Source organism: Octodon degus, unplaced genomic scaffold (genome assembly GCF_000260255.1).
Source record: "Octodon degus isolate 3935 unplaced genomic scaffold, OctDeg1.0 scaffold00004, whole genome shotgun sequence".
Taxonomy (NCBI): domain Eukaryota; kingdom Metazoa; phylum Chordata; class Mammalia; order Rodentia; family Octodontidae; genus Octodon; species Octodon degus.
In genome coordinates, this window is record NW_004524580.1 from 22,869,325 (window position 1) to 22,890,707 (window position 21,383).

General features: G+C 36.8%; 1 protein-coding gene across 1 annotated transcript in view; it reads right to left on the bottom strand.

Annotated features, from left to right (window-relative positions):
* Positions 1-21,383, bottom strand: part of Cep83 (centrosomal protein 83) — a 160,909-nt gene that overhangs the window by 32,529 nt on the left and 106,997 nt on the right. Inside the window, exons 5-6 of the mRNA XM_023718047.1 lie at positions 12,884-13,135; positions 10,355-10,486 (exon numbers count right to left, since the gene is read on the bottom strand). Of these exons, the coding sequence (XP_023573815.1) occupies positions 10,355-10,486; positions 12,884-13,135 (384 nt within the window). The remainder of the gene's footprint in view (positions 1-10,354; positions 10,487-12,883; positions 13,136-21,383) is intronic.

The window sequence follows — 21,383 nt, forward strand, 5'->3', positions numbered from 1 at the left end:
CTGAGGAGATAGCAAATAAATTCTGGTTGTATTAAAAGTTCTGAAACTCTATGACCTCTTTTACTTAACTAGTAAGCCCAATACTGGGATGGCTTTCTTAAAACAATCTTATCTTATCGGGCTTCTAAAGATCAAACACTTCATGAGGTAACTAAAACAATTTACCTCACTTCATATGAAATATCTCCAAGGTTATTGTTTTCATGCCAGCTATATCAGAACCTTTCAATCCAAGACACTGATACTGATACAACTTTCTTCTAAAACCTAAGAACACTTACAAATTTGAATAACAGACAAGCACACCCCAGGTGTTCTTTTGCATTGCAAACAACCATTTGCTTATATGAGCAAAACGTTGATGAAAATTTCAAATTGCAAAGAAAACTGTGACAGTCATGTTTGAAATATTATTTTTAAATTTATCCTTACATGGAATCTTTTTACATATAAAATTTGCACTGAAATTTGCTTTGTCTAAAGTTGAAAGATGTATTTAATACTCCATTTATATGCAAAGTGATGCAAGTGTGCCTTTAAAAAGATGGGCAATTCTTAGCAAAGTGCTAATAAACAAGCACAAACAAGTAAGTAATGCTATACTAAACTGCTAAGCTGCAGAGCAGCAGAAATCATCTGTCCTCTAAAAGGAAAGAACAATAGAGAAGGGTGTTTGTATAGCATAAAGAAGAATAAAGGCCTGCACAAAGGTAAGTCAGGAAGTGCAGATAAATGTGATACAGAAAAAGTGACCCCAAAGAGAAGCCCCCCAAAGTAATCCAGCACAGATAATCCCATTATTCCAGGAGTTAAATCTGGCTATGCATGCCCAGAAAAATGTGCTACAAACCATAGGGATTCAGTATTGTTTTATAAAACTGAAAGTCATTTATACAGGAATTAGAAGAAAAACACGAGAGAATTCCCTCTGTCCTGAATTTACTTCTGTGTGTTTACATCTATCTTTTGTGTACTCTATTACTGTGGACATTCAAAACTGTATCTATTGAATGTATAGCCTACTTATGGTTAATTAGAGAACAAATTACTTGCAGATTTTCTAGTAAGATTTATACAATCATAGTAGTCTGGAAGAATTCATAGGGATCAACAAAACAGTGTTTCATTTCACCTATAGGAAAAATTGAGGGCCAGCTAGATAGCTCAGTGGACTAAAGCGCTTGCTTAGGCAGGTGCAGGGACAGGGTTCGATCCCCAGCATGCCATGCTGGCCCCACCTCCCAGGGCGCATTGCGACAGCAATTGAGACAGTGTGGAGGTGGGCGCCTATAATTCTAGCACATGGGAGGCTGAAAACAGGAGGACCGCTACAAGTCAGAACTGTGTAGTGAGACTCTGTAGACCCTGTACTAAATACAAAAAAAAAAAGAAAAAAGAAAAGTTGGTTCCCAAGTATATGAATGGGTTTCCAGTGATGTTAAATAACTTGTCCGAGGTGATACACAGTTATTGCTAAAGAGAGGACAAAACCAGTCAGTGGGCTCAAAATTCTGAGTTTCTTATGTTATTTTCTTACTTAAGGATATCACTAGTATATAATCATGGTCAATATTTTATTCATGACAACTTACTGTGTTGAATACTACCTTTAATTACTACAACTGTAAGAAATAAGCATTATTATCTCTATTTAAAAGTTCAACAAGGGTTGGGTTGGAGATGTAGCTCTGTACTATAGCCTACCATGCACAAGACTCTGTTTCAGTGATGCCCAGAATTGCAAAAAAGGTTAAGCAAAACAGAAGTCACAATAGTAGTACATGAAATGTATGAGTCAGGAATCAAAACTACATGTAATAGTCTGATTTAAAACTATAAACTTTTCAAATATACTTCATTACATGCTCTAAAATGATAGTTTGTGATTTCTAAATATATCTGAATTTCATCCTATAAACTAAAAAACCATACCTGAAGTTAAAATATTTTTAACAACTTGGGCTGGATATGGCACAATTAGCACTATTTGTTTAGAATGCACAAAGTTATTCTGTTGAGCTGTGACCCCTGGGCCCCAGTACACACAGGCATGGAGCATGAACTCAAATACTACCATTTGAGAACTTAGGTGGACTCTGAGCAGCCTGTGGGATTCTGGTGAGCTGTGACCCTTGACCCCCAGTGTGCAGGTGTAGAGCTTGTGCTGGCACTGGTCCAACCTTTCAAGAACTTAGGAGGATTCTGGGCAGCCTGAGGAATCCTGGAGAATCTGGCCAACACTCACTACTAACACAGAAGCTTTGTTGAGTATTAGCCAGTCAACTCCACTAGTACTGAGAGCCTTGGTGAGTCCTACCCTGCTCCCCACTGTGGCAGAAACCTTACAGACCCACGTCCCACTGCTCACCCACCACTGCTAAGTCTAGGTGATTAATGGAAGCTTCAAAAATACCAAAACACTTGAATAAAAGGCAATCTCATTCCTCTAGCCCATCCAGGACAAAATCAGTAGACAGAAATAATATCTCAGGTCAAAAAAGACATGACAACAATTGTGAGAGAACTGTTCGGCAAGTAAAAAAGACATAGATTTTAAAAAATAGAGAATAGAAACACTGAATGAACAATACAGGAAAGAACCACAATGCATGAAACAGATTCAAACAGATATCCAGGAAATTAAGATTCCTACTGGAAGCTGGCAAAGCCAATTGAATGAAACTAAAGATAGACTTTCAGACCTCGAAGACAGTGGTACAGCTAATGAATGTGAAAGGAAAGATCTCTTAAAATTAATAAGAAACTAGGAAATAAGAATTCAGCCACTACAAGACAACACAAAGAAAAATAATAGGTGTCAATAAAACAGCAGGAGACAAAACAAATGACATAAAAAGACTATCTGCAGAATTACTAGCAGAAAATTTTCAAACATGAGAAAAGAATATGACATAGTTAAGCAAGGCATATAGAACTCCAAATAGTCACTGTAAAAATAAATCTACACCTACATACATAATAATCAAGATCTCAGAAATTCAGCAAAAGAATATAATATTAAAAGCTGTAAGAAAGAAGAAATAGATCACCTACAATGGAAAGCCCATCAGAATCACAGCAGATTTCTCAACACAAATCATCAAATCAAGAAGAGCTTGGAGTAAAGTATTCCAGGTCCTGAAAGAAAATAACTTCCAACCCACATTGATGTACCCTACAAAGCTATCAAAATCAATAGCAAGACAAGATTCTTCCATGACAAAGAAAAACTGACAAAATTCATGACTACCAAGGCAATACTACAACCACAGCTTCAAAAACTACAAGAACCACCAAACAGAGCAGGTAATTAAAAATGGGTAAAGTACAGAACCCACAGCAGGATAATAACAGGACAAAGATAAGCCAATACATATCAGTTATAACTATCAGTGCAAACAGTCTCAATTCACCAATCCAAAGAAACAGACTGGTAGAGTGAATTAAGAAAGAAAAATCCAACAACATGCTTTATATAAGAGACACATTAACTCAAAAGGAAATTCACAAACTGGAAGTCAAAGGATGGAAAACAATATTCCATGCCACAGGAACCCAGAAAAAAGGAGGAGTAGTTATTCTGGTTGCTGAAAATACCAACTTCAAACCAAAAATGATTCAGAGATAAAAAAGGTCACTATATACTTGTCAGGGGAAAATAGTAAGAGGAAGAAATAACAATTAAAATATATATGCACCCAATGTAGGAGCACCCACTTAAATGAAAAAAAATTTTAACACACATGAAAAATCAAATGTGCAATAATAAAATTGTAATGGAGGACTTCAATATGATACTGTCACACAGAGATAGATCAATTAAGCAAAATATCAGCAAAAAATAACAGAACTTGTGAAGAAATGTACTTAGTACACTTTTACACAGTGTTCCACCCAGCAATGACAGAACACACATTCTTCTCAGCTGCACATGGGATCTTCTCCAAAATATTCTATATACTAGGACAAAGAGCATGCTTCAGTAAATGCAAAGTAAAGAAAATTATCCCATGCATTTTATCTGACCACAGTGCAATGAAACCAGAAATTATCGACAAAGGAAACTACAAAAACACCACAAACACAAGGAGATTAAATAACAACCTGCTAAACAACCAGCAGGTCACAGATGAAATTAGTAAAGCAATTAAAAAAACTATTACAATCAAACGAAAATGCAGATACAACTTATCAGAACCTGTGGGATACAATGAAAGCTGTCTTAAGAGAGAAATTTATAGGATTAAATTCACACATTAGGGGTCAGCCAAATAGCTCAGCCAACCAAATAGCTCACTCCAGGCCCAAAAAGGGGCCTCGGGTTTGCTCCCAGGGCCTGCCATGCCATTCCTGCCCCTGGGGTGCACTGAGATGGCAGTTGAGACTGGGTGTGGTGGTGTACACCTGTAATCCCAGGACATGGGAGGCTGTAAACAGGAGAATCCCTATGAGTCTGATCTAGTAGTGAGACCCTGAACAGCCTGTAGACCCTTCCCTAAAATCAGGAAAAAAAATTTCATACATTAGGAAAACAGAACAAGCCCAAATAAATGATCTTATGCTGTACCTCAAGCTCATAGAAAAAGAAAAGCAAGTCAAGCCCAAAGCCCAAAGAAAGCAGGAAATTATAAAGATTAGAGCAGAAATTAATGCAATGGAGAAAAAGATAATACAAAGGGTGAGTCAAAGACTTGGTTCCTTGAAAGAATAAATAAAATGGATAAACCCCTAGACAATCTTATCAAAAAAATGAAAGAAAAACTCAAATTCATGCAACAAGAAATGAAAAGGGCAAAAATCATTAAAGACCCCATAGATATCTCACAAAATGAAAAACAGGAAATAGACAGTTTCTTAGAGACATGAAATGCCAAAGCTGAGTCAAGGAGATATACAAACTCTGAGTACCTCAATAACTGGAAACAATACTGAAAATGTAATAAAGAAACCTACCAACAAGAAAAGCCCAGGTCCTGATGGATTCACAGATGAATTCTACAAGAAATTCAGAGAAGATTTAATGCCAGCTTTTCTCAAACTCTTCAATGAAACTGTAAAGGAAGCAATTCTACTAATCTCATTCCTGAAGGTAAGCATTATTCTGATACCAAAGCCAGAAAACTATCCAACTAAAAAAGAGAACTACAAGCCAATCTCCCTAATGAACATAGATGCAAAAATCCTCAGTAAAGTACTAGCAAACAGAATGCCGCAAACCATCAAGAAGATTATACAGAATAATCAAGTGGAATTCATTCCAGGAACGCAGGGATGGCTCAACATACACAAATCCATAAATGTAATACACCACATCAATAGAGCCAAAGAAAAAACCACATGATCATCTCAATAGATGCAGAAAAAGCTTCTGACAAAGTCCAACACTCACTCATGATAAATACCCTACAGAAAATGGGAATAGATGGTTTATAGCTTAACCAGATAAAAGACATCTATGAGAAACCAACAACCAACATCATACTAAGTGGGCAAAAATTGAATACCTTCACTTTAAAATCAGGAAGGATGTCCACTGTTTCCACTCCTATTCAATATAGTTCTGGAAACATTAGTCAGAGCAATTAGATAAGAGAGAGAAATAAAAGGAATAAGGATTAGAAAAGAAATAAAATCATCATTATTTGCAGATCACATGATAATCTACATAGAAGATCCCAAAAACTTCACCAAGAGAATTGTAGATTTAATAACCAAATTCAGTAATGTAAACAAAGTAAAATGTAAAATGCTAATGATTTTCAATAATGAAAATCATTAGCATTTTTGTACACAAACAATGAACACACCAAGAGAGAAATTAGAGAAGCCATATCTTTCACAATAACAGTCAAAAAAAAACAAAAAAACAAAAAAGAACAGAAAGAAATGCTTATGAATCAATCCCACAAAGGAAGTAAAAGATCTATATAGTGATAAATAGAAAGATATTTCTTGCTCGTAGACAGGAAGAACCAACACTATGAAAATGACCAAACTCCCAAAATTGTTATATAGATTCAATGCAATCCCAATTAAAATACCATTAGTATACCTCACAAAGCTAGACAAAACATCCCTAAAATTCATCTGGAACCAGAAGAGATCTAGAATATCAACAACAATCCTGGGCAACAAAGAAAAGACAGGAGGTATCACAGTCCCTGATGCGAAATTACACCATAAAACTACTATGATAAAATCATCATAGTACTGGCAAAAAAAAAAAAAAAAAAAAAAAAAAAAAAAAAAAAAAAAAAAAATCTGAGGATCAATGGAACAGTTTAGAAGATGCAGACAGAACTACAAACATACTCAGCCACCTTATCTTTGACAAAGGGGCCAAACATGTTCACTGGAAGAAACAGCCTCTTTAATAAATGGTGCTGGAAAAATTGGCTTTCTGCATGCTGAAGGTTAAAATTAGAGCCATGTCTATCACCATGAACTAAGCTACAGTCAAAATGGATTAATGATTTAAACATTAAAACAGAAACACTAAATCTCCTTGAGGAAAATGTAGGCAGAAATCTCAAAGACATAGGGATAGGTAGAGAGTTCATGAACAAAAACCAAATTGCAAGGGAAATACTTCAAAGAATCAACAACTAGGATATCTCATCTTTTTGAAGTTTCTGCACTTCAAAAGAAAATACCACTGCTTCTCAGCCTTTGGCTTAAAATAAAGTGTAAAAGAAATTACGAACAGAGTAAAAAGAAAACACATGAACTAAGAAAAATATATAGCTGACTATCCTTCAGATAAGGGACTTCTTTCTAGAACATATAAAGAATTTTTTAAAAATCATGCCCCCAAAATTCAAAGACCCAATCCAAAAAGGGGCATCTCAGATGAATATACACTTCTCAGATGAAGAAATACAAATGGCAAGTAAATATATAAAAAAATGTTCGACATCATTGGTCATTTGAGAAATGCAAATTAAAACAATACTGAGATTCCATGTCATCCCAGAAAGAAGGCTATCATCAAGTAGTCAACCAATAACAAATGCTAGAATAGTTGGGGGGAAAGGAACACATCTCCACTGTTGGTGGGAGTGCAGACTGGCACAACCACTGTGGAAATCAGTTGCAAGATTCCTCAAAAAGGTAGGATTGGAGGTCCCACTCAACCCAGCTATTACCCTCATGGGTATTTTTCCAGAACTGAAGAAATCATAGCACAGCAATATATGTGCACCCATGTTTACAGCAGCCCAATTTATCATAGCGAACTGTTGGAAGTGACCCAAATGCCCATCAACTGAGAGATAGATAAAGAAGATGTGGTATTTTTACACAGAGTATTATTTAGCTATAAAAAAGCATAAATTTGAGGCTTGTGTCAATAAATGGATGAAACTAGGGACCATACTTTCAAGTGAAATAAATCAAACTTGCACATACAAATATCTTACTGTCTCCTTAGTGAGAAACTGAAAGAGAAAATAAAATCCAAAGGGTACAGTAGATAATGAATTACTGAGTTCAGTAGAAGGACAAGAAAGGGAGTTTGGGAAAGAGATATATCTATGTATGTAAGCAGGATAATTTTAACAACTCTAATGTAGATTTCTGCTGGTATAAGGAAAGGAACAGTTAATTCATAATTTTTTGTCTTCTTTTTTTAGTTCTTTTTCTTTTTCTCTTTTTTTGCTTTCTTATTTTTTTTCTTTTTTTTTTTTTGCTTTCTTATTCCAATTTTGCACACATAGATCTGATAGTAAGAGTAACTAATTTGAAGACAATACTATGTAATACAATAGGTACTATGAAATTCATATTGTCATGTTTAGTGAAATTCTGTATTATTTGTAATTTTTCTGTTTTAACACTATTTTGTACTCTCTTTAAAAATTAAAAAATAAATAGAATGCACATGGTCCTGAGTTAGATCCCTGGCATTACGAAAAATAAAAACATTTTAACAATTAAAAATCATAGATGCCTAGGGCTGGGGATGCCGCTTACTGGCATAAGTGCTCACCAGGCAAGCCCAAGGTCCCACGTTCAGTCACTGGTACTACAAAAAATAAAAATAATAATCATACATGCCTAGCTTTACTTTTCTTCTGTCAGTCATATCTAAAAATTAAATAAAACACTAGTAAAAGAAAACCACTGCCACTATGTAAAGTACAGAAGTTCAAACAAAAAATTAAGAGTCATTAGACACATGATTTGTGTTTGTCAAAGGAGAAACTGGGATAGATCACCTCCCAAAGGTGGCATTCAATACATCGAAAATCCAATTCTGTTACCACACTTAAGGTTAGACTTACATCACTAAAGTGTATTAGGAGTAATTTACAAAATCAGAATGACAGTTTAATTATAAGAAAAAAACCTAAATGTAGCTAGAAAATTTCAGTTTGAAAGACTAGCACCTTATCTCTCTGCAGATAAAATTATATGGGAAGTCAAGCAGCAGTCAGAAGGTTGCTTGATGATTAGAACAATGACAATAAGATGAGAGGATGTCTTCGTGGCCACTCAGGTTAACAGGTTAAAAGAGACTGGTTTCTTCATTTCCCCAGCAAGAACAGTATTTTCGGTGGCCAAATACCAGCAGAATAAGTGCTTGCTGCTGATTAAGTCTTTTTCTCCCCTTTGTCACATACACTGGCCCCTAAGACTTCTTAGGAAATTCTTGGAAAGGAATTGATACTATTTCACAACTTTAGTTAAATTTATATATATCTACAAGGGTATACTGACTGTATTTTGGTCTAGGAGTCATCTTGTTTCTTAAGGTTATTTTTATAATGCCCTGACAGAAAACACAGTGATTTCACAGACTCAGAAATCAATGTTCCTTCCAAGTTCTTAGTAATGTCCTAAGATCTAGTAAGTTCATATTTTAGTGACTGCTTGTTAGCTCTTACACTGATTGCTTTGTATCTCTTCTTTGGCCATAGTTCATTATGGCAGGCATTAGTTTAATGATATAGGAGAAGACACTAAAATTTCAAAGACAAAATCACCGCAAAGTCACATAGCTAGTTCTCATTTATTACTTTTTAAAAAAACATTTACATGAGAGACAATATAGCAGTAATTGATATGACATGACAAGCAGTATGTATTTAGAAGACCAGAATGACAGGCATTCCAAGCATGACGCTAGTATTACACATTGCTATTCAGTGCAACTGCTTAGTTCACAGGTATCAGAAACGGTTCTATTAATTGGTTTTGAAACTGTCTTGTTGCTATTTCTCAATAAAATTAATTTTAAAAAAAGTCACACAGCTAGTAAGGGTGAAAAACAGAATCTGATTCCAGCTGGACTCCAGAGATGATGTTTTATAAAAGTTTCACTGTCACTAGTTCTGGATCTTAATATGTATTGCATTTGAAGGTTAAAAAAAAAAAAGTAAGCTTCTGAGGAAAACTTTATTATTCTTTTATTTTGTTATGAAAGGTTGTTTTATTTTTCAAAAAATAACAAAAGACTTTTGGAGTAGTAGACAAACTACTCTGTTATCTCAAACATAAAATAAATGGAGGACAAGTTGCTGATACTAATTTACTCACTGAAGAAAAGTCTACGGGTGCCTACTATGTGCCAGCAGTGTCCTCAGCAGTGATGAAAACAGTGCCTCTGCTCTCTCAGAGCATACACATAATTGGAAGGGAAGGTGATAGAAAGAAGAACTTTTATAAAGAAAATAACTATAAGTAGATGCTATTAAGGAATGAGGAAAAAATGAAGCAGATTAAAAGGGTAAAAAGGCAGATGAGGAAAGTGTTATTTTACCAAAGTGAAGACACGCCTTTCATAATCGGATGACATTTTAAGAAGGTAAAGAAGCAAGCAACGTAGGTAAGTGAAGAAAGACTATGGCAGGCTCCCAAGATAAGGGCCCAGAGGTAAAAGGATAGGGGAGAAGGCCAGCAAAGCAGGAACCAGGTACACAGGAAGGAAACTGGAGGATACAGCTGTGGAAAGACTGCAGGTGCCTGATTACACAGAGCTCTGACAGAAGGAACAGCTACAAAGCTATTATAAAATTCAAGCTACAGAGAACATGGGCTGTACTGGAGTGATCATAGTGGAGGTTGTAAGAGCTGTGTCACTTTCTGCATGTATCAGGAAGGTAGAATGACAGGATAAATCATTTCAATATGCAGAACTAAACACTGTCATGTAGAGTATCTAGCTTTCCAAAAAATGAAACAGAAATATAACGAGTTACATTGCTGGTCAATGAATTTTATTTCTTGAAAAACAGAATGATATTATAAAACAAGACTTCAATATACAGAACTCAACTATTAAAAACAAAATTTCCATATCATCATATAGAAGCAAGCATCCTAAAAAATGAAACAGATGCAAAAGACAACTTACTTTACTGGTCAGTGTATTTATTTCTCGATCAGCTTTATGCAATTTACTGATTAAAGAAGTATTTTGTTCATTGCTTGACTGCAGCTCTTTTTCCAGGTGTTCAGCCTGCAACTTGATCGACTGTTTTTCAGCCTTTAATTAAAACAAAATATTTGAAATTTTGTCCATAATTTTTCACAATATCAAAATAAAATAAGCATTATTATTTAAAACGCATGTGTAACATATAAAAAAGTATTCAAAACCCTAACAACATTAATATGTGTTAATACATTAATATTGCCAACATTAATATTGCCAAAGCAACGAGAGTTTTCTCAAAAGAAACAAACCTGCTCCATGGGAACTACAGTGCAGTTGAGTGGTAAAGTCCCCATCTAACATATATGAGATCTTGATCAATCCCCAAAACCAAAAAACAAAACAAAACAGCGAGGTGTGTGTTCCAGTAAATATACAACAGAGATATTTGATCAAACAACATATCAACAGCCACCAACAAAATACACCTCTCAGACTTCTCTCATGGGGAAGAGTACTTGTGCCACTCACTGGATACCTAATTACTCTGAATGTTGATATGGTCGGGGAGGGCGTTCCAGTCCACAACAGTTATGAGAAAGCACATAACTGAAGACAACAGAAGACTCGGTGACACATATGAGAAATGACAATTTAAATTTCAAAATCAATGGATTTTTTTTGTAAAAAAGGGGAGGTACCGATAAGAATTCAAATTTTTCTGCCAATCTGGAGTCCTTTTTTTAGCAATTTTCTTTTTTTTCCGGAACCATGGATTGAACTCAGGCCCTTGCGCCTGGCAAGAGCTTATTCTACTGAGCTACCTCCCAAGCCCTGGAGTCTTTTTGTCGTTACTGTTCTTTTGGTTTTTTTGAGACTGGGTCTCCCTATGCAGTTCAGATTGGCCTTGAATTCACCAAGTAGCACAGCTGGCCTCAAACTCAACTGACAGAGATCCTCCTGCCTCAACCCCTGAGTGCCAGGATTACAGGCATGCACCACCACACCCAGCCACATAATTAAGATTCTTAATAAAGTCTGTAAATTGTCAAAAATTTTCTTGTCAGTCATACTCAAAACATTGTTATTATAGAGAAAAAACAAAAAGCCTTTTAAAAATACTTGTGAAGATAAAAAATTTTAGCATTTAAGTGATAACTAGTTTAGTATCTCACTTCCTATTTGTGTTAAAAATAGTAAGAATTTCATTCAACAAGTAATTGACAGAAAAAAGGTATTTTCTTCATATATAAAATTATATTCTCTGGGCATAATGATAGCCAAAAAAGATAAAGAAAGGAATATTTGTTGTCATATACTATTCTCTTTTGACAAATGATAAAATTAAATACAGGCTCTACCAAAAATGTCACTAATAAACTACCTATCTTCTATTACCACTCAACTTGCCCTGCAAATAACCACTCCAGATGAGCTCAAGGAAAAGTTTCACACTGAGACAATAGACTGTTCAACTACAATCATCTCACTTACACTGTCACTGTGCAAATACATTAAGGACAGAAGAATGGCAACATAAACGATCTTACTCTGAACTGTCTCATGTCATAGGTCCAATGATATCGACAACTTTCGTACAGAGAACCAGCTAAAACTGATAGAACCTTCACATAAAACATTTAAAAAGTGACTTCTCTTCAAAACACATAAACAAACTCCTTGTACCAGTTTGCTGGTTGGAAAAAAAAAATCACCATTTTGAATTTGGATAGTGGATTTTAATTATAAGCTAGGTACACTACTAAATGATTTCTTTCTTACTCAAATCATCTCATGACTATTCCAGAAAGATTAAAAAAAAAAAACTTTAAATTTTACAATCTGGTTTATTTGCTACCTGTTAGGTACACAACATAGGAAAGGTAACTGTGTCAGAGTAAGATGAAAACTAAGAGTGTTCCTAAGATAATCGCTCTAGGAGTAAGAACTTTGTTCTGCTAACAAGTCTCTAACCAACGCAGGGAAATTATTCTATAAGGGTTTGCTGTATGCAATAGCAACCAAGTTGAATTTTATTATTCTGGCAAGAAGCTATCATAAAGCATGTTAAATATGGTATTTCTGTTCAAATAGGACTTAGGATTTTAAGGTTTCAAATTACCAGTGTAAGGAATTTATAATATCACAAGAAATTTTCTTTTTCTTTCTTTTCTTTTTAATTTGGCTTGATATGATCTTGGTCTTCACAGATTTAAATATATTGGGGGGAATTTTATATACTCTATTCTGTGGCACTGTAAGAGTTAAGTCATTTCAGGTAGGTGACTTGATTCTCATAGAATAAATATTCCCCTTACAAATATGGTAGCATAGCTACTGCTTATGAATCAATAGCTTTCTTCCTTACACTAAGAATACTCTTGGGATTCTACAAATGCGTCAGCATTAGACTGGTAAGCATACATTTATGCTCTAAAAATCAAAGTCTTGTCAACTGCACTTTTAAAAACTATGTCCTACTCTTCCGGGAAGCAATTAAAACCTTACCTCCAGGGATCTCACTGTAGCCTGCATCTCAGCCAACTGCCGCACCTGTATTCTTTGGACACTTTCTACCTGAGCACCAGAATTCTCTTTTTCAGCCCTTAATTCTGCTACTTCAGTCTCTAAGCCTTTTAATTTCTGACTCAAGTGGGCTTTTTCTCGAAGAAGTTGCTCCGCTCGTTTGCTTTCCCTTGTGGGATCAACACTAAGCAGCTGGTTACGTAGTTCTTCTTTTTCGTTTTCCAGTCTTGCAACCTAATAATTTGACAGAAAGCACATAGCCTTAAATTATTGAATTTACAGTCATGAACATGCTTTACAAGTCAGTAAATTAAAAATAAAAAATGGGACAATACAAAACCTCAGGTGGTGAAATGAAGTAAAAAGGAAAACAATATAAAATGTCACGTTCTTCATTTTGCACCCAGCAGGACTCAAATTTGAGGGCAAGAACTTCGCCCTATCATCCCCCAGCCCTGTGGTGTCTAGCACAGGGCTTAATCAGTTGCTGACTGAAATTCAAAATTATAAATAACACAACAAAAAGATATTAAACATATAGCAAATGTTTTAAAATTCATCAGAACATGACAGGGATTCACACAAGACCAGTCACTAACTATGCCTAAGCTTCTCCACAAATGCAAGTAATTAGTGGGTTGTCCATACCGATAAAATGATCTATTTTAAGGCAACCAATTCACATAAGAGCTGTTTCCTGTATGAATACAGACAAACACGATCAATGAAAGTTTTAAAATGAAAGCTGAGAATTTGTTAAGGTCCTAGTTGTAATGGCGGCCTACTTCTTGGACTCATTACTGCAGGGGATATGTTAAAGCCACAGGGGATGGGAACTTACAGAGCAGATCCCAATACTATTCATGACAGCTATCACTGCCAGGCTTCCTAACCTGGAGGCTCTTCAGAGGTTCCTTGCCTCTGGAGATTAGGGAGGCAGGCAAAGCAATCAGGAGAGAATTCATTCTTTCCATTGTGTGATTTCCCCAGCTATCTACACCCTACTGCCATGACCTAAACCACATCTCCCTGGTACCAACCGTCAGCTCATTTTGTTTTGTTCTGTCTTGCTGGCACTGCTGGGATCAAGTCCAGGGCTTTGCAAATGCTAGCACAAGGCCCTATCGTTGAGTTACACACCCAGCCCACATCAGCTCCTATTTTAGTCTCTTTTATATATAGGATCACCTCAAGTAGAGGATTCAGCATTTTAAAAGAAAATTGGAAAACACCACTCTAATCAAGACCAGGGGCTATTGTGAGCCAAAACTCTGAAGGCTTAAAGTCAGAAGGATTCCAAAGGAATACTCTGGGACTCAAGTGACTCAAGAGACAACTGACTGCTCACAGCAGTCTAAATGGTGTGAGATCTCTACCAATGAGTCTAAAAAGTGTGAGACCTCTACTCAGAACAGGATCTGTTTTCCTAATCTGCAAAGAGGAAGACTGAGCTGAGGCATTCTAAGATCCTTTTTGGTCTCACTATGTAGAGATTTCAAGTTTGATTTTGAACATGCTAAATTAAACATGTCAACAAGTATAGGCAGAGGTATCTAGCAGGCAAACATATTTTTCCAGAAAACAAAATTTATCCTTGAGGGTACCTACAGTGTTTGGAGGTAAACCCTCAAAAGCCCAACCAAGGGCTGGGTTGCTGGAGTTCCTTCTGTCACTTGTGGGGCCCTGGGCCCAATCCCCAGCACTGTGGGGCATTGGGAAGGCCAGCTAACCAGTGTTGTCTCGCTCCTCTCTTCCATGCTTTTCAAATAGCCATTCCTCTTGAGTTTGGTCCCTCCATGTTTATCTTCAGCTAGCTATGTGACTTTGTGCAAGTCACACTTTTCGCCCTGCCTTACTTTCAATGAGGGGCTTACCCTGGATGACCATTAAGACACCATTCAGCTTTTGTATAAGGTAACTCAGACACAGTTTTCAGTGCTGTGTTTGAATCTGGGACCTTGGCCATGCCAGGCTAGCACTGTACCACTAAGTTACCATCCTAAGCCCCTGTTAATAGTTTTAATGCTGCTTTATTAGAGGTATGGCAGCTCATCTCTGTAAACAGTCAATGCATAACTGCTAAAGAAAAGAAACAGATCACATTTAAAGGAAAATCCAACAGAATAATGGCAGATTTCTCTTCACAAACCATCAAGACAAGAAGAGCATGGAGCAAAGTAATATAAGTCTTACAAGAAAACAAATTCCAACCCAGAGTGATATACCCTGCAAAACTCTCTTTCAAGTGTAATGGAGAAGTGAAATACTTCCATGACAAAGAGCAACTAAAGAAATTCATGATGACAAAGCCAAGCCTACATAGACTACTCAGTGATGTTCTACAGAGGGAGCCAAATGATCACAGCTCCCTTCAGAAAAGGATGACCTTAACTGAGTACTTCTTATGAATCAGGGGCAAAACGAAGTGTTCTACATAAATAGCAACAGTAAGTTCTCTCATAGTCCCATTTTCCACACGAGGTCATAGGCTAACATGCTTGATCAGTGTGCTGCTTGTGTCACTGCTCTCTCCACAAGTTCTGCAGTTACCTATGTGAGGACAGCTAACCAGTGGCAAGGCAGGACAAGAGTCCACATTTATGATTTTTTTTTTTTTTTTTTTTTTTTGGTGCTTTAAACAACTTATTTAACTGAAATGGACTTACATTTGTTTCTAAAGTGACTTCCATTTATTTTGATACACCTTTTCCCCATGATGATTTACAGGATCTTCAAGCCAATATAAATATTTTATAAATATTTGAATATTTGGGTCTACACCTGCACAACACCTCAGCAACACCTTTCAGAAGAAAAACACTGAAGAGTAAAGACTAGACACAATTACTAGGTACAGTAAAAATCTGCTGCAAATATTTCTGAGGTAAGAAGGCACCACATACCTGTTCAACTAAGAAAACCATCCTTACAACACAGGATGATTTTATTTGTACGTAGGACCTAGAACACTTGAGCAGCCAATTAGGTACTGAATGGCACACCAAAACCACCAGTTTATACCATGAAGTTATAGGAAATAGGTTCCAAAAACTCAGGTTCCTTCCTAGTGGTCCTCACAAAGTGTGCTTCTCTGGAAGAGGCAGGATGGTGCTTCAGTTGAACCCAGGTACCTTTCTCTTTGGCTTCCTTCTTTTTCTGATCATTTTCCTTGACACATTTCAGGAAGCTATCATGACTTTTTGAGTGTTCAATATGCTCTATATGCACATTAATGCTCTTGGAAAGTATCTTGCCCTTAATTTGCTTCTTTACGACAATGCCAACAGCATGCTGGGTAGCGCTGTAGACTCTTCCCATTTTGTCATGATGACATTTGTGAGGCATTCCTTTTTGCCCAGTACCCATTCACTTGATGTCTACGATATCAACCCTTTTGTAGGTGTGCGTGTATGTGGCCAAAGGAACAACTCCATGCTTTCTAAAAGGCCTGGAAAACATATACCAGGTCTCCCTCCTCTTGCTCTTTGTGTTAGTCATTTTGGCAAATTACTGGAAGATGGCGGTTCCAGCCGAAAGGACCACATTTATGATTCTTAAACCAGAACTCATAACAAATCATTTCAACCAAAACTGATGATCACTATTTTCTAATTTTTATATTCAGTTATTCATTCATACAATAAACATTTACTGAGTAATTATTAAGTAGCCCATTGTATTTTAGGCAATAAGGCTAAAACCCAGCAGGCAAATGCAAAACCTCTGCTGTGGAGCAGGCTATTTCGTTCAATCACTGCCATGAGGTGTGCTCCCCTCCCATTCATCTGGGGCCCAGGTCTTGTTTACCTCTCAGCTCTTTCTTTCCCCTCCACTCTTAATCAGGTTCCCATGTCATTTTCTTTGATGTTATTTTTTTTTCCTGCTTTTAATTCTTCCTTTACATTTCCAAAGGTCCTTCTCTGAATTTCTCTTCTACAAATCTGCCTGTACTGTAGTTAAGTCCACATTTACTTTACTCTCTTTTAGAATAAAAACTTGCTTGGCAGGTAAAAACAGTAAATTAACCAATTTTACTTTCCAAAGGTGAAGTATAAGAAATGTCCAGAAACAGATCAGGGAGTAAAACGGGTGACTGATTTTCCTATCAGAGGATGATAGCCCACCCACATTCCCTGGAGCCTACAGAGTGAAGAGTGGGGTGTTTAACTGTTCCACCTGGCTAGGTTTTTTTTTTTTTTTTATCACCCTTATGATGCAGCACTGAACAGTATTTAGAATCAAACTTTCCTTTTCTTTCAGTATTTTAAAGGTACTGTTGTACATCTAGATTGTATTATTTACAAAGTGTGCCACAGTTCTCTTTGCTCTTCTGTACAAAATATGCTTTTTCTCTCCCTGTGGTTACTTTTCTTTAAATTAAACCTTTTTTTCCACATGGTAGATTTATATGCAAGGCCCTATTGTAAAGACAAATACTGAGATCCATGCACCTCTGACCCTCCTTCCCACAAAGGTAACAATCCTCTTCTATTTTCTGTCAAGTACTACATAGAATTGGCCTTAATTTTTCTTTAAATAGCTTAGCAGAATTCTTTTGAGGAATGGGTACAAGTACATACCACAGTTTGTTTTTGTATTTTAATCCCTGTCCCTTTCCCCCTCCCGGCCTCTTTCTCCAATTCGCCTATGCTGGTATCATTAATCTGAGCTCATGCTATGGCACATGCGCTTTACATTCACTGAGGTTACCAGGTTCCTGTCCTCGGCACATCTTTGTTCCACATGCTTTCCCTTCGCCTCCTCACCTTCATGCTTTTTCCCTCTGACCACTTCTCTACTGCAAGAGCTCAATCTCCCCAGCCCCTTCTATAGAAACCCCAGCCGACGGAATCAATCTAACCCACCTGGCAATATGGCAAAAAGATGAAAAACAGAAAATACTCTGCAATGGAAGAGCTCTGGGACCAAAAAGCCTCATCTGGAAAAGCTCATGGTATAAATCAGAGAGGTGGGTGGGGATCCTGGCAGAGTGCAGAGGGGAAAGAGATTGTGTAGCCTTACCAGGCACAGAGGCCTGGGATTAGCAATGTGCAGATAGTTTTGCTGTATGCAAGGCTGGCACGCTTACTGCCAAGGACACTTGTTGCAATATGGCTAACGCTACATGTCTCAGTAAACAGGAGGAGGAAAGGCCAGGGACAGGTTTGTCCGGGACTTTGCTTTACTTTTTTCTTTTCCTTTTTTTTTTTTAATCTTTTGGAGACATGTTCTCACTATGCACTTCAGGCTGGCCTTGAGTTTACTTTTGCAGTCCAGCTTGGTCTGAAATTTGCAATGACTCTCCTGCCTCAGCCTGCCAAGTGCTGCGATTACTGATGTGAGCCACAGAGAGCAGAACAGTGGTCTCCCAAACCCTTCTAACTTTTTTCTTTTTTTCTGGACAGTTTTCATAGAGGTCTGTCAACTTCATTAACTTTTTCCTAGAGCCGGCTTGTTTCACTGACTTCAATTTGGTTTCAATTTTAGTATTACTTCCTTTCTGCTTGCTTTGGTTTTGTTAACCTTTCTCTAGGTTCTCGAGATGGGAACTTAGGTTACTGACTAGATATTTTCCTTTTCTGATGCATTCATCTTAGTGCCATAAATTCTCCTCTCAGCACACTGCTTTACTTGAATCCTGAAAATTTTTAGATGTTGTACTTTCATTTTTTTTTTTTTTCACTTTTTGGTCCATAGCACCTTTTGTGCTTTAATTACTTTTTTCTTTTATTATTATATTAATTTTAATGAGAAGGAAATAGCAATGAGACAGTTTCAAAACAGGTTAGTAGGACGGTTACAATAATTAATACATTGTATATTGTTGTCTTCCTAGTAGTTATTCAAAGTGCAAGATGCAGACATGATATCTTGTCCAAGCGCTACTAGTACAAATCTTTCTTCTCACTGAACTAAGAGAAAGCAGCTGTATATTTATCCTATTTTTATATGCATATATATATATTTTATACTATAAAATGGTCCTTCATTTATATCCCCCATTTTTGGTTTGGTTTTGTCAGAGATTGGTGTTCCATTGCCATTTAAATATTGTAGGTGCTTGAATGCAGCAAATACCCCAATATAGTCCAATAGTCCATAATAGTAGTGGGTTATCAGCAGACCTGGCAATGTCAGAAGTTGTTGACTTGAGCTTTTTACACTTCAGCATATTAATATGGCTTTACTTTTTTTTTTAATGGCAGAAGGATTTTTTTTGTTTGCTTTTCTTTTTTGTTTTTTTTTTCTGGCTGGCTCCGAATGCCTTCAGGGCAGGTTTGGCTGGCTTGAGTTGTGGGGATTGAACCACAGCAACCTGAGCCTGATTGCTTTATTGAAGCAGCTACTTAAAGAACTGAGCTAAGGGGCAGGCCCCCATGGCTTTACTTTTCATACCTCATGATTGTATTTTTCTGCTAGATGGTTAAGACCAAGTTAAAGCAAGACCCATATAACTAAAAATGTAACTTTTGGATCTGACAAGGTCAAATCCCCTCAGGATTTACCCTGAAACCATGTACAACAGTTTGTAGATCTTTTGTCAGTGTCAGTCATCTGGATGAGTCACAGCCACTGCTCGACCAATTTGCCCTCTGTGAAAGCCTGAGAGAATGTTTTCTCTCTAGGTAACTCTCCTTAGGCAAACTGTGTATCATCGATCACTTTCCTCTATGGCCCCAGGATCTCCTTGAACAGAAAATATGGGACATCACCGAATTACAGGATGTTACAGTACAGGTTCTCTTATGTCCTGAGTTCTCACTGACCTTGAAGGGCTAGGGCTATCCTTGTAGCCCTTCTCTTTCTCTAATTGTACTTTCATTTTCATCTAATGTATTTTTATTGCAACTTTTTTTTTTTTTTTTTGTGGAACCAGGGATTGAACTCAGGCCCTTGCACTTGCCAGGGAAGTGCTTGTTCTACTGAGCCATCTCCCCAGCCCACTTCATCTAATGTATTTTTAAAAGACTTATTGAGTGCCTATCATCTGCATGGACCTTTAAGAGACACTGAAATTTAGGCACAAACCAGACACAAGATCCCTGGCCTTTGTACTACATTATCTAATTAGTATGACACATTGAAAACAGTAGACAGACAAATCACATGCTCAGTTACTAAAGTCAACAATGAGCTATTTTTTTTTGGGGGGGGAGGTGGGCATTGGGAATCAAATTCAGGTGGCTCCAACAGTTATAGTAATGAACATTGCATCTGATTCTGAAATCATTTGTAAAATGTATTTGCCCTTGGGATCCACAGAATTTCAAACAAGCTAAGTTATACTACAGATAGTAAACAATCACCAAAACATTTAACAGCACTATGAAACAACTTTATGTTGGATCTTGTATTCTTATTATGGCCCAAAGACTCGGTAAAAATACTAATGTATCAGGCAGAAGCATGCATCTTCTTGTTCTATCCAGTACAACTTCAGTCCACTCAAGTGCAGCTTCCTGGCTAATTCACTTCCTTGGGTCCATCTGCTTTTCTAGTCTGACAGGAAGGCTTCTGCACAGCACCCATGTTTTGGTCCTCAGCAATATCACTGTCAGCAGTGATAGCCTAAGTCCTGTGTTGAGGAGCCAAACCACTGGCTAGTATTCTTAATGTCAGTATTCACATCCTTCTTATTCTGTAAAACTGTTCCTAGATTGACTGTTAAAATGGCTCCTTTATCAATGTTCTTGACTGAATTTTCTCCACTGCCAGAAGAAAGTTCTCTCTATGTTTTATGGTACTTGATTTTATCATATTCTAAATTCTTGATACCTTATAAGTTGCATACAATATTGTCAAGTTCTTCCCAAGCATTTTTGGTTCTATTTCTTCATCCATGTATTTCTGCTGAAGTTCTACTTGGTAATGTCTTTTTGCTGTGGCTAAATCTCCCTGGGTCGTAGGCTGAATTAGACTCACAGCATTCGGTGTAACAATATTTTGCTATCATCTGAACCCAACAGTTCATTTGGGTATGCTTGGGGAAATCTGAGAGGACCACTGTTTTTCCTACAAGACCCTTGGATTTCAAATGATTCTATATCTGTGGCACAAACTACTGTCTAAAAACAACAGTGTTCTATCCATGTGCCTTTTTGACCTAAGTGATAGGAATGTTTGACAGTGAAGGTCAGTTACTGTGAACGCACTGGGTCAGGTCATTCTTTTTTCTTTTCTCTCTGGTCATTTTTATTTTCTTTCCTGTAACACAAAGATTATGTTGGTGTACACTGGTGGCATCTGCACAATGCATAATGATGATTCTCTTTCCACCTGTCCTATATATGAAAGTACTTTGCTCACTGTCAGGAACTAATGTTCTTGAATGTAGCCACTTCCTGAACAATTCAGTTTGATCAACACCATAAATTTTTTTTGTTTTTTAACACCATAAATTTGTTCTGGTTGTAGTCTCTCAACAAATTTCTGAAAGTTACCACAAAATTCACTTGTAGCATTTTCTTCTCCTTTTAATAGT